Below are 15,005 nucleotides of genomic sequence, written 5' to 3'. Positions count from 1 at the left end.
GAGTTGGAATAACTGACAGGTTATTGGTTGATACTGATAGTGGCAGAGTCACACACAGTGGAATTTAAATACATGATATCAATAGACCATAACTCACACACTATCAAATGAAACCTAATCTTTGGTTATGGTGCACTGGATACTGACTGTATTATCATTGCATTGGATCTAATGCTGTGTTCACTAACATACTGCAATGTGACTCTTATTATGTGAACAAACACTGTTTATGTTACACTCAGAGTCAGTCAGTGTTTTGCTGGGTTTTCTCTGTGCTCCATCTCCACTCTGATTGGACTGGAGCCTGTGTGTGTGTGTCATTGATACACTGACACTCTGTTATTATTCGACAAGCAGCAAGTCACCGTCACAATACTGGGCTGATTGACAGCGACGCAGACCAATGGGAAGAGGGGGAGGTGCTGGAGTACTGATCGGGAGCGTTCGGTCCTCCACCCAATAGGAGCGAACGGGGGCGGGGCCAGCTTTGACTGGAGCATGCGCAGTGTGAGTAATGGCGATGGAAATCGGCTTTTGTTTTGGGCTCGGAAATCTGTTGGAGGTGATTGGCGGCACGGAGAGAGCAATGGATCGCCCAGGTGGGTGAAAACGCTGCGTAACCATGTGGTGTAAGCAGCAAACCGCGGAAGAGGTCTTCTCGGACCAAGTCTGTACCGAGCAGGGCCGTAGCTCCTCAGGTTCGCGCCGGGTTAACGTTCGCCATCTTTATTGGGGCAATATGCAAAGGTGCGCACGCGCGGTCGCCATGTTTGTAGGGGGCATGATGTCATTGAGTGGGAGGAGCTTGTTCCCCATTGTTCAGAATGGAGACAACTTGTCCATCAAACTGCATCAACCCTCTGAGTCCCAATGTCTCATTGATGAGGCAGAGCGGTGACAGAGAAGGAAAAATAAAGGGAAATAAAAACAGAAAATGCTGGAAAATCTCAGCGGATCTGACAGCATCTGAACGCTCTCTCCACTCACATTGTCTGTACCTTTAAGACTTGATTACCTGTGAAAATTTGCATTCCAGTCATTATTTTGGAAATTGAGTTTGTGTTTTTCTATGCCTTTTTTGTGAATAGAACTCCCACTCACCTGACGAAGGAGCAGTGCACAGAAAGCTCGTGGATTTTGCCACCAAATAAACCCATTGGACTTTAATCTGGTGCAGTGAACTTCTTACTGTGTTTACCCCAGTCCAACACCACCATCCCCACTTCAGAGAAAATAGAACCAACATTTCAAGACTGGATGACCCATAAAGCTTGTACATGTGTAAACAGAGCATGTAAACTTCAATACCTCCATGTACCTTTGTATACCTCTATCAATCTACTTTGCTCCAAGAAGAACAACCCCGATTTATCTTAAAAAAAAGACACTGCAAGAAGGTAAAAGTGAAGGTAAGAGTTTTATAAATTTTCTTAAATAAATGGTACTCGAAATGTCAGTCTGTGGGGTTAAGTGCTGCACTTGTGAGATGTGGGAGATCTGTGATGCTTCCAGCGTCACAGATGACTACGTCTAAAGGAAGTTCACCCAATTGCAGCTCCTTACAGACTGCATGGAGAGGTTGGAGCAGCAGTTGGATGCATTTAGGAGTATGAAGGTGGCGGAAAGTGTCACAGTTAGGAGCTTTAGAGACATGGTCACACTCAAGGTGCAGGCAGATAGATGGGTGAGTGCTAGAAGGGGCAGGCAGTCAGTACAGGAATCCCCTGTGGTCATCTCCTTCTTTAACAAATATATTGTTTGGATTCTATTGGGAGGGGGTATAGCTTATCAGGGGATAAATAGAGAAGCTAGAGACCTGGCACCACGGCTGGCTTTGTTGTTAGGCAGGGAGGTACAAAGACCAGTAGAACAATAACACGGCTGTCTTTGTTGTTAGGCAGGGAGGTACAAAGACCACTAGAACAATAATTACAAGGGGCTCTATACTTAGGGGTGCAGATAGGTGCTTCTGTGGATATGAAAGAGACTCCAGGATGTTGTGTTGCCTCCCTGATGTCAGGGTCCAGGAAGTCTCTAAAAGGGCGGAAAGCATTCTGAAACGAGAGGGTGAACAGCCAGTGGTCATGGTACATATTGATACAAAGGTAGGACGAGGTCCTACAACAGCAGTTAAGGGAGTTAGGTAGAAAGTTAAAAAGCAGGACCTCTTCGGTTGTAATCACAGGATTGCTCCCTGTGCCACCTATCCACTGTCATCCCTTTAAGTAACTCTCCCCAATTTATCAAGGCTAACTCACGCCATTCGTCAGCCCATTGGCCCAATTGATCAAGATCTCATTGCCATCCTAGATAACCTTCTTCACTGTCCACTATGCCAGCAATCTTGGTGTCATCTGCAAACTTACTAACCATGCCTCCTATATTCTCATCCAAATAATTAATATAAATGACAAATAACAGTGGACCCAACACTGATCCCTGAGGCACACTGCTGGTCACAGAGTTCCAATCTGAGAAACAACGTCCACTGCCTGGCTTCTGTCATCAAGCCAATTTTGTATCCATTTAGCTACCTTATCGTGGATCCCGTAAGATTTAACCTTGTGCAACAACCTCCCATGCGGTACCTTGTCAAAGGCCTTGCTAAAGTCCTTTTAATCTGTACAGATGATGCCAGATCTGCTGAGATTTTCCAGAATTTTCTCTTTTGGCTTGCTAAAGTCCAGGTTGACAACATCAACTGCGTTGCCCTCATCAACTTTCTTGGTTACCCCTTCAAAAAACTCAATCAAACCTGTGAGACACTCACAAAGCCATGCTGACTGTCCCTAATCAGTCCCTGCGTTTATAAATGCCTGTGGATCCTGTCTCAAAATATCTTCTAACAGCTTACCCACTACAGATGAAAGGCTCACCGGCCTGTAGTTCCCAGGCTTTTCCCTGCAGCCCTTTTTAAACAAAGGCACAACATTTGCCATCCTCCAATCTTCAGGCACCTCATCTATGATTATCGATGATCCAAATATCATTGCGAGGGGACGCACAATTTCCTCCCTAGCCTCCCACAATGTCCTGGGATACTCTTCATCACGTCCAGGGGATTTAACATAGAACATAGAACACTACAGCACAAACAGGCCCTTCAGCCCACGAGTTGCGCCGATCACATCAACACCTATCTATAACCCCCAATCCCATAAAACCCCATATACTCATCCAGAAGTCTTTTAAAAGACCCCAGCGAGTTCGCCTCCACCACCACTGACGGCAGCCGATTCCACTCACTCACCACCCTCTGAGTGAAAAACTTACCCCTAACATCACTTCTGTACTTTCCTCCCCGCACCTTAAACCTGTGTCCTCTCGTAGCGACCATTTCAACCCGGGGAAATAGCCTCTGAGAATCCACCCTATCCATTCCTCTCAACATTTTATAAACCTCTATCAGGTCGCCTCTCAACCTTCGTCTCTCCAGGGAAAAGAGACCCAGCTCCCTCAACCTAACTTCATAAGGCATGCCTCCCAGTCCAGGCAACATCCTTGTAAATCTCCTCTGTACCCTTTCAATAGCTTCTACGTCTTTCCTATAGTGAGGCGACCAGAACTGCGCACAGTACTCCAAATGAGGCCTGACAAGGGTCTTATAAAGTTGCAGCATTACCTCCCGACTCCTAAACTCAATCCCTCGATTAATGAAGGCCAGTACACCATACGCCTTCTTGACCACCTCTTCCACCTGCGAGGCCGATTTAAGAGTCCTGTGGACCCGGACCCCAAGATCGTTCTGCTCTTCAACACTACTAAGACTCCTGCCCTTGATAGTGTACTCGTTCATCCCGTTGGTTCTGCCAAAATGGACGACTACGCATTTATCCGCGTTGAAGTCCATCTGCCACTTCTCCGCCCAGTCCTGCATCCTATTTATGTCCTGCTGCAACTTTTGACATCCTTCCAGACCATCCACAACACCACCGACCTTCGTGTCATCAGCGAACTTACTTACCCATCCCTCCACTTCCTCATCCAGGTCATTTATGAAAATGACAAACAGCAAGGGTCCTAGAACAGATCCCTGGGGCACTCCACTAGTGACTGACCTCCATTCAGAAAAAGACCCATCCACAACCACTCTCTGCCTTCTGCAGGCAAGCCAGTTCTGGATCCATAAGGCCAAAGGCCCTTGGATCCCATGCCCTCTCACCTTCTCAAGAAGCCTTGCATGGGGGACCTTATCAGACGCCTTGCTGAAGTCCATGTACACCACGTCCATGGCACTTCCTTCGTCAATGTGTTCAGTCACATTATCGAAGAACTCAACTAGCCTTGTAAGGCACGACCTGCCCTTGACAAATCCATGCTGACTATTCCTGATCATGTCAAACCTCTCCAAATGCTCGTAGATCTTGTCCCTCAGAAGCCTCTCCATCAGCTTACCAACCACTGAGGTCAGACTCACCAGTCGGTAATTTCCCGGGCTATCTCTGTTCCCTTTCTTGAAAATAGGGACTACATCCGCAATCCTCCAATCTTCCGGAACCTCTCCCGTCTCCATTGACGACGTAAAGATCATCGCCAGGGGCTCTGCAATCACTTCCCTCGCCTCCCACAGTATCCTGGGGTATATCCCATCTGGTCCCGGCGACTTATCTATCTTGATAGAATTCAAAAGTTCTAACACATCCTCCACCTTAATATCCACAAACTCAATCTTTTCCATCTGCTGCAAATCCGTAGCAAAATCTCCCAGATCAGCTTCCACCGTGAATACTGAGGCAAAGTACTCATTGATCACCTCTGCCATTTCTTCTGGTTCCACACAGACCTTTCCCCCTTCACCTTTTATAGGTCCTATCCCTTCTCTTCTCATCCTTTTACCTTTCACATATTTATAGAAGGCCTTGGGATTCTCCTTAATCTTACCCGCCAAGGTCTTCTCATGACCCCTTCTGGCTCTCCTAATTTCCCTTTTAATCTCCTTTCTACAGTCCTTATACTCCTCAAGATCCTTAACTTCTCCTAGTTCCCTGAACCTTTTGTACACCTTCCCTTTCCTCCTGACTAGGTTCAACACAGCCTTCATGCACCACGGTTCCCGCGACCTACCAAAACCCCCTTGTCTCATCGGGACGTTGTCATGCATAGCTCCAGACAAACATTCCTTGAATATCTGCCACCTTCCTTCGGTACTTTTCCCTAAGAACGCCTCCTTCCAGTTTATTTGTCCAAGTAACTTCCTGACTTCTTCGTATCTCCCCTTACTCCAGACAAATACCTTCCTAGCCTGCCTGATCCTATCTCGTTCCAATGCAATTGTGAAGGAGATAGAATTATGGTCACCATTCCCAAGATGCTCTCCTACCGAAAGATCCATCACCTGCCCTGGTTCATTCGCCAGTACCAGGTCAAGTACAGCCTCTCCCCTCGTAGGCTTATCCACATACTGTGTCAGGAAACCTTCCTGAACACACCTAACAAACTCCTCCCCATCCAAACCCCTTACCCTAGGGATATTCCAGTCAATGTTTGGGAAATTGAAGTCTCCCATCACGACAACCCTGTTATTAATACATCTCTCCAGAATCTGTTTCCCTATCTGCACTTCAACTTCCCTGTCACTATTGGGTGGCCTATAGAATACACCCAGCAAAGTTTTCGACCCTTTGCTGTTCGTAACTTCCACCCACAGAGACTCTGTAGGTAGTCTCTCCACGGCATCCTCTTTCTCTGCAGCCATGACACTGTCCCTGATCAACAGTGCCACTCCACCACCTCTTCTGCCATCTTCCCTGTCCTTCCTGAAGCATCTGAAACCTGGCACCTGAAGTACCCAGTCCTGTCCTTGAGACATCCAAGTCTCCGTAATGGCCACCACATCACAATCCCAAGCAGCAATCCACGCCCTAAGCTCATCTACCTTATTCACTACACTCTTTGCATTAAAATATATACACTTCAGCCCCTCAGTCTGGGCATTTCCCATCTCCACCCCCTGTCTAACCTCCCTCCCAAACTGCCTGCCGTCCTCCCCTACCTGGGAGCTAACCTCCTCCGTCCCAGTTTCCCCATCACAATTCCCTCCCCCCATCCTTCCTAGTTTAAAGTCCCCCCGGTAGCCTTAGGTATGTTATTACGTCGGGATTGTATTCATACTAATTGATGCTTTACAATTTATCATTTTGGATTATCTGTAGCCCGGACCGTGTACCCTCGGATAGAGTAACCCCTTTGTTCAAAGGGTGAAACCCTGGAGGATCGCAGAAAACTCACAATGGCCATTTTAGTGTAACAAGAGATGTTTGCGATTGTGTTTAGGGTATATTACTTTCTATATCATTTTAATATAAGTTTGTTGATTTACTATTTCATGGTATAAGCCCTGAAAGTTGCAGCCTCGGAAAATGTAGTCCGGAGAGCAGTGCCTCGGAGGAGGAATCCGCAGAAAAGGAAAACATGGAAGTCTAAGTCCTGGAAAGTCGTAGATAACTTCCAATTAACCTTATTGTTAGGGAGTTGTTTGTTTTATGTTAAAGGGCCTTGTGTTAGCTGCCGGTATTGTGTCCATGTTATAGGTTGCTGGTTTATAGTCGTTATTAGTTGTTTGCCACCTTCGAAGCTTCATTGTGGATACTCACAATGCATACTAGCTGTGTGTTACTCAGCTATGCTGTTTCTGCTATTGTATTAACAATGGCATATTTCTTATTGATACTGTGTACGACCTGGTGTCATCTCTGATTTATTATTGTGGATTGGTATTGTATTCTAGTTTGTAATTTGAAAGTGTGTTGTATTTTGTATTTGTAAACTCTTTGAGAAATAAAAATATTGACTCTTACTGATGGCTTTTGGAAACTTTTTGTTACAGGGGATTAGAAGGCAAGCATTTACTCACACAAAACTCACTATATATATATATGTTTCTTCTCGAACCTAATGCAGGGGGAAGCAAAACAATAAATAGCAGAACCATCGGGAGTATACACACACAGACGGATCTGGGTGCGCAAGTCCACAAATCTTAAAGGTGGTATCACAAGTGGAAAAGGTGGTGAAGAAGGCATATCTCATGTTTGCCTGTATAGGACGGGACACAGATTATAAAAATTGGCATATAATTTTGCAAATATACAGAAAGTTGGCTAGGCCACATTTGGAATACTGCGCCCACTTGTTGTCGCCACACTGCCAGAAGGATGTGGAGGCTTTGGAGAGAGTACGGAAACGGTTTATCAAGATGTTGCATATTATGGAGGGTTTTAGCTATGGGGTGAGATTGAGTAAACAAGGGTTGGTCTCCCTGGAAAAACACAGGTTGAGGGGCGACCTAATAGAATTTTATAAAATTATGAAGGGCATAGATAGGGTGAACAGTTGGAAGCTTTTTCCCAGGTCGGAAATGGCAAACACAAGAGGTCACAAATTCAAGGTAAGGGGAGGGCGGGGGGGGCGGAGGAGGAGGGGAGGGGAGGGGAGGGGGGGCGAGGTTGAATACCGATATGCGGGAAACATATTTTACACAGAGGATGGTGGGAGCCTGGAATACTCTACAATCAAGGTGGTTGAGGCAAACACGCTACGATCATTTAAGACTTATCTAGATAGCCACACGAACAGACTGGGAATCGAGGGATACAACAGGTGGTGTCGTTCTGAACATATCATTCGTGCAGGCTTGGAGGTCGGAAGTGCCTGTTCCCGTGCTGTATTATTCCTTGTTCTCAATTTCTATCTTGGACTGACGATGTTGGCTTTCTTTTTACAGGCTATTTGAAGATCAGTATTAAAAATCAAACCAAACATCAGATTGGAACCTAACGGATTCACTCAATTCTTCAGTACCTGAATGTCAGTGAGTCATGAAGAGATTTGAAATTAGGAATGAAAATTTTAAAATGATTTGCTCTTTGCGGTGGATAGAGGAGAGCCGGTGGATGTGGTCTTTCTGGATTTTCAGAAGGCATTTGACAAGGTACCTCACAAGAGGTTATTGCACAAGGTCAGGGGACAGGGAGTTGGGGGTAGGGCGTTAGCGTGGATAGAGGACTGGTTGTCAAGTAGGAGTCATGATGTGGGTATGCCGGCGTTGGACTGGCGTAAACACACCAGGTTTTAAATAGGTTGGACTAAAACCTGGTGTTGTCAGACTTTTTACTGTCAAATAGGAGGCAGAGAGTGGGGGTCAATGGGTGCTATTCGGATTGGCGGATGGTGACTAGTGGAGTGCCCCAGGGTTCGGTGCTGGGGCCTCAGCTATTTACCATTTATATAGATGATCTGGAGGAGGGAACCGAGTGTAGGGTGTCGAAATTTGCTGATGACACCAAAATTGGTGGAAAGGCAAATTGTGCGGAGGGTGGGGAGAGACTACAGAAGGATCTAGGTAGGCTGGGCGAATGGGCCAGGAAATGGCAAATGGAATTTAATGTTGGCAAGTGCGAGGTGGTCCACTTTGGTAGGAATAATGGTAGGAAGGATTATTACTTACGTGGAGAAAAACTGCAGCAGGCGACGGTGCAGAGGGACCTCGGGGTCCTTGTGCATGAGTCGCAAAAACCCAGCTTGCAGGTGCAGCAGGTGGTCAGGAAGGCGAATGGGATGCTGGCCTTCATGGCGAGGGGGATTGAATATAAAAGTAGAGAGGTCTTGCTGCGGCTGTATAGGGCACTGGTGAGGCCGCAGCTGGAGTACTGTGTGCAGTTTTGGGCGCCGTACTTACGCAAGGATATTTTGGCCTTGGAGGGAGTGCAGAGGAGGTTTACAGGCTGATGCCGGAGTTGAGGGGGTTGAGCTATGAGGAGAGGCTGAATAAGTTAGGCTTGTACTCGTTAGAGTTTAGAAGAATGAGGGGAGATCTCATTGAGACGTATAAGATGATGAATGGGATGGATAGGATAGAGGTGGAGAGACTCTTCCCGCTCAGAAAGGATAGTAGGACTAGGGGGCACAGCCTCAAGATAAAGTGTGGGGGGGGGGGGGGTGCGGTTTAGAACGGAGTTGAGGAGGAACTTCTTCTCTCAAAGGGTGGTGAATCTCTGGAATTCTCTGCCCGTTGAAGTGGTGGAGGCTAATTCGCTAAATATTTTTAAGACGCGGGTTGATGGGTTTTTGATAAGAGAGGGGATTAAGGGTTATGGGGAGAGGACAGGAATGTGGAGCTGAGCCAAGACAGATCAGCCATGATCTTATTGAATGGCGGGGCAGACTCGAAGGGCTAGTTGGCCTACCCCTGCTCCTATTGCTTATGTTCTTATGTTCTTAACCAGGATCTGTGTAGATCAGTGAGTACAGGCATTCAGATAGATTCATATTTATAGCGGGTTGACTATGGAAGGCTCAAGGAAATAATGGAACGAATAAAAGTTTCAGAAACAGGAGCTGGGGAAGGGTCATGTTGAGCGTTGTTACTGGGATATGTTAGGAACAGGAAGGGAGTTAATTTAAACCACATTGTTTTTTTCCCTATCACCGTGAACAGAAAGATGTTTCTGATTTCAATACTCTTCTATAAGTGGGGGCATATTTCCCAACCCCTTGAGATAGAGTGAACTCAAAAGGTTGTTCATTCACACGCAATGAAACCGGGTCTCGACATTAACCATGTGAATTCATAGGTAAATGCTGGACAGAGAAGGGAAAGATTTACAGAGCAGAGATCACAGAAAACAATTGTGTTACATATGGTTCCACAGTCCGGAATCACAATGTTCTTCAGGGATAATGAACTGTGTGTTTCCTGCCCTTGCCAGATATTTTTCTTTGTTCAGAAATCACAGAAGGAAATAAGTTCGGGATTTTGAAAATTTTGTTGTCCAGTTTTGAAAATTTTACCAATATCCGTTGTCAATATCAATTGTATTTTACCGTGTGAGCTCTCAGTCCTGTCACCTGTGGAAACCCATTTCTGGAGATGGCACAGATGTGTGTTTGGAAGAGCATCTTGGGGTGAGACCCAGGACAATGCTCTGGAGACGGAGGTTCAAATCCTGCCACGGCTAGTGGTGGAATTTGAAGTTAATACCAGTCTGAAATTGAAAGTCTAATGATGAGAAAGATTAAATATAGGAATTATTGTTAAAAGTCCAGCTGGTTGACTAATGCGGTTTAGGAAAAAAAATCTGCTGTCCTCACCAGGTCTGGCCTAGATGTATCTCCAGATCTGGAGCAATCTGTTTTTTTTTTAAACCCACTCCGATATTTCAAGCAGCCACAAAATTACTAAAAAGGGATAAAGAATATAGGATCATAAGAACGATGAGGGTCTGGCCTATCGATCTGGCCTATCGAGCCTGTGTACCCTCCAAAGTCAGATTTAGAAAAAAAGACAAATCACCATTGTTGTCAACATTCTGATTCAGCCTCAGACAGTTACCTGGGAGTGAGCTGGTGTTGGTGAAGTTTGAAGCGAGAACTGAAGACAACGACTTCATGTTTCTCACTGTTTAAATGGAGGAAGTTGACCTTAATCCAGGACTAGTGTCAGGACTCGGAGGTGATGTTGTTCACATACACATGAACCTGGTCATTCTAGATGGGGGGATTTTGAGGTTTTGAGAGATTCTATCTGGTAGTACATACATAAAATTTCTCTCTGTCATCTCCTCCTCCCACCTCTCTTACACCTCCCACTTGCTCCATCCTCCCATCGAAGCCTCCACCTTGTGTAGGTTCAGTCCAAGTCACAGGGTTCCTTCCCTGAAGGACAGTAGTGATGCACTTGGGTTTTTACAACAATCCATTTCATCCTAGTGCCGACCCCACAAAATACCAAATTCATTCAGCTCAATTTCACAACTTGCCTTTGTGTTTTGGTGCGTTCTCTCGCACACATTTTGTTTTCTTGTTTCCAAACAGTTTCACAGAGTATCAGAAGGGGAGGAATTGCAATCAGGAAACTGCAACCAAGCCTCATATCAGGATCTGACAGAGACACTCACTCTATTATAACCTGAATATCATTGGACTTTGAACATGGAAGGTAAAAGCACTGTCCACAGTGGGGGAAAAATACACAGTGGTGTGTGTGTGGAGGAGCATTTATCTAATTATCTGAACATTCAGAACATAAATACAACCTCAACTGGTCGAAACCATGGACACGTGAGGATTGTGGGAAGGGATTCAATTGTCTATCAGTGCTCGGAGAGAAACCATGTACCTTCTCCCAGTGTGGGAAGGGATTCGCTCAGTCAGTCTACCTACTGAAAAACCAGTGAGTTCACGCCGGGGAGAGACCACATACCCACTCCCAGTGTGGGAACGGATTCAGTCAGTTATCCAACCTGGTGATATACCGTAAGTTCACTCTGGAGTGAGACGATTCATCTGCTCCAAGTGTGGGAAGGGATACATTCAGTTACCTGACCTACTAAGACACCAGCAAATTGACACTGGAGAGAGGCTGTTCTCCTGTTCTGAGTGGGATGAGTGATTCATCCACCCCGCGGACACACCAGAAAATTCAGGTGAATTTTCCTGTTAATCACATCCGGGACTGAACCTGTTCACTGGGATCTGTTTCTGCTGATCCTGACTACTGCCTCAAATTTTCTGCTTCAAAATAAATCAGCCTTATGTTGAGTGCATACTGTTGAGTATTTATGTTATCTCAAACACAATTCGTTCCTTTTGAGTGACTCTCCCGCTCCCCGACTCCCCCATCCCCACCTCTAACAACAAATATGAGCAGCTGATCGAGCTTCTTTGTCAGTATGATCGAGAGAATCCCATCAGCTGTCAATGCTGCTTCCTTCCCTTCCACTAGCCCACTGGGATAAAATGTCTGGAAAGATCCCATTTGTCTGAAAGCACATCTTTCTCCAGTTTCTCTCCTATCTCCCCTCCTCCCCTCTGAGATCACCTTGTCCATGAGACACTTCACTTCCTCCATTGACTCTATTTTCATTAATCAGTTGAACACCCAACCTCCCCAGGTTGAGTGAGATTGTTGACACTTCTCTCTCCTGAATTGCTGTACCTCACACACAAATCTTCATTCACCATCCCGTCTCCGAAACTAAAACAGTTAACCTATCATCCTTGCAAACTAGTGCCCTACCTCCACCGTCAGTCTCATGCCCACACTGTTCAAGATGCAGCACCCACGCAAATACTGACGTTCTCAGTGTGAACAGGGTAGGATGTGTTTTTGGGGAGGATGCCCCAGTTTCCCACCCAGGGATTCTCAATGTGGACAGGATAGGATGCATTTGGAGACAGGGTGCCCCAGTTGCCCACGCTGGGAGTCTCAGTGTAAACAGGATTGAATCTGTTCGGAGATAGGATGTCCTAGCTCCCATTCTTAGATTCTTAGTGTGAAAAGAACAAAGATCAAAGAAAATTACAGCATTGGAACAGGCCTTTCGGCCCGCCAAGCCTGCACCGACCATGCTGCCCAATTAACTAAAACCTCCTATCCTTTCGCGGACAATCTCCCTCCATTCCTATCCTATTCAGGTACTTGTGAAGACGCCCCTTGAAATTCACTACTGAATCCGCTTCCAGCACCTCCCACAGCCATGTGTTCCAGGCACCCACTACCCTCCATGTAAAAAATCTGCCTCGTACCTCTCCTTTAAATCTTGCCAATCGCACCTTAAACCTACCCCCCCCCCCCACCCCCCAAGTATTAGACTGATCAACCCTGGGAAAAAAAAGCTTCTGACTATCCACTTGTCCATGCCTCTCATAATCGTATAGACTTATATCAGGTCTCCCCTCAATCTCTGTCGCTTCAGTGAGAACAAACCTAGTTTCTCCAACCTCTCCTCATAGCTGATGCCCTCCATACCAGACAACATGGTGTTTTTTTTTTCTGTATCCTCGCCAAAGCCTCCACACCCTTCTGGTATTGTGGCAATGAGAATTGAACATGACTTCCAGGTATGGCCTAATTAAGGTTCTATAATGCTGCAACATGACTTGCCATTTGTTTTTTAAACTCAATACCCCGGCCGATGAAGGCAAGCATGCCTGTGCTTCTTGACCAACTTCTCCACCTGCATTGCCACTTTCAGTGACCTGTATACCTGTACACCCAGATCCCTTTGCCTATCAATACTTTTAAGGTTCTGCCATTTACTGTACATTTCCTATTTGTAGTAGATCTCCCAAAATTCATTATCTCACATTTGTCCGGATTAAACTCCATCTGCCATCTCTCTGCCCAAGTTTCCAGTTGTTCTACATCTGCTCTATCCTTTGAAGCCCTTATTGGTATCCGCTAAAAAACTAACCTGTGTGACCTCCACAAACTTCCTTATCAATCCAGTTGCATTTCCTCCAAATCAGTTATGCATTACAAACAACAAAGATCCCAGCACTGATCCCTGAGAAACACCATTTGTCACAACACTCCATTCAGAAACGCACCCTTCCACTGCTATCCTCTATCTTTTTTGACTCAGCCAGTTTTGTATATACCTTGCCACATTACCTCTAATCCAGAGTTCACCTTCTGCACCAGTCTGTCATGAGGGACCTTGTCAAAGGCCTGACTGAAGTCCATGTAGACAATATCCACTGCACTACTCTCATCAATCATCTTCATCACTTCCTCGAAAAACTCGATCAAGTCGTGAGACACAACTTTCCCTTCACAAAACGGTGTTGTCTCTCAGTAATACGTCCACATATTTCCAAGTGGGAATAAATCTTGACTTCGAAGAATCCTCTCCAATAATTTCCCTACCACTGATGTAAGGCTCACGGGTCTGTAATTACCTGGATCAGTCTTGCTACCCTTCTTAAACAAAGGAGGAATATTGCCTATTCCCCAATCCTCTGGGAACTCCCTGTCTCACGTGAAGATACCATCCACCAGGTACATGGCACATACTCTCACTAAAATTGCCTACATGATACGCTGCAGGAAAGGATGTCTCGAGGCATGCGACACTGGGAAGCCATGCAGATGGTACGACGTCTGGCTGTTCACCCGCTCCCTTCAGAATGCTTTCTGCCCGTTCAGAGACATCCTGGACCCAGGCACCAGGAAGGCAACATATCATGCACCAGTGAAGTCCCTCAACCATCTCTTCCAGATGCTTTAACTCTTGTTTATCACTGGAGGTGATCTTTCATTTCCCACTTGTTGGTAAATGTTGCTGGTCCGACTTCACCCAGAATGCACCAATGAAGTCCCTCAGCCACTTCTACGAAAAAGTGGGATGTGTTTGGGTGCAGGATTTCCCAGTTCCCCACCCTGAGGTTCCCTGTGTGAAGTCTCACAATGCCAGGTTAAAGTCCAACAGGTTCATTCCGTGTCCCTGGCTGGCCAACATTTATTGCCTGTCCCTAGTTGCCCTTTGATGACATTGAGAGTCACCTACATTGATGTGACTCTCGTGTCACATGTAGGCCAGACCAGGTAAGGACGGGGGGCCTCATTCCCTAAAGGACATTAGTGAACCAGACAGCTTTTGCAACAATGGCTTTGTGGCCATTAGTCGATTCTGAATGAAGATTAAAAAAAATGCATTCAAATTTCACCATCTGCCGTGGTGGGATTTGAATCAGGGAGCACAGAACATTAGCCAGGTTTCTGGATTAATAGTCCAGTGACAATATCATTAGTTCCTCACCTACACTGGTTGATGAGCAGAGGGATCTAGGTGTATATGTACATAGATCCCTGAAAGTTGGGAATCAAGTAGATAGGGTTGTTAAGAAGGCATACGGTGTCTTGGCGTTTATTGGTTGGAGAATTGAATTTAGGAGCCGCAGCGTCATGTTGCAACTGTACACAACTCTGGTGCGGCCGCACTTGGAGTACTGTGTGCAGTTCTGGTCCCCACATTATAGGAAGGATGTGGAGGCTTTGGAGAGGGTGCAGAGGAGGTTTACCAGGATGTTGCCTGGTATGGAGGGAAGGTCCTATGAGGAGAGACTGAAGGATTTGAGGTGGTTTTCGTTGGAAAGAAGGCGGCTAAGAGGGGACCTTATTGAAACATATAAGATGATTAGAGGTTTAGATAGGGTGGACAGTGATAGCCTTTTTCCTCGGATGGAGAAAGCTAGCACGAGGGGACATAGCTTTAAATTAAGGG

General features: G+C 45.9%; 1 gene segment (V, D, J or C); it reads left to right on the top strand.

Moving 5' to 3' along the window:
• The first annotated feature begins 514 nt into the window (after nt 1-514).
• LOC145362423 (Ig heavy chain C region-like) overlaps nt 515-15,005 on the top strand; it is an 88,305-nt gene continuing 73,814 nt past the window's right edge. The window contains 2 exon segments of the C gene segment in view: nt 515-599; nt 11,020-11,170. Coding sequence covers nt 515-599; nt 11,020-11,170 — 236 coding nt within the window.

The sequence above is a fragment of the Carcharhinus amblyrhynchos genome, unplaced genomic scaffold, assembly GCF_965287045.1.
Source record: "Carcharhinus amblyrhynchos unplaced genomic scaffold, sCarAmb.v2.hapA scaffold_38, whole genome shotgun sequence".
In the NCBI taxonomy this organism is placed as follows: Eukaryota; Metazoa; Chordata; class Chondrichthyes; order Carcharhiniformes; family Carcharhinidae; genus Carcharhinus; species Carcharhinus amblyrhynchos.
The sequence above is the reverse complement of the archived record's forward strand: the minus strand, read 5'-3'. Positions and strand labels throughout refer to the sequence as shown.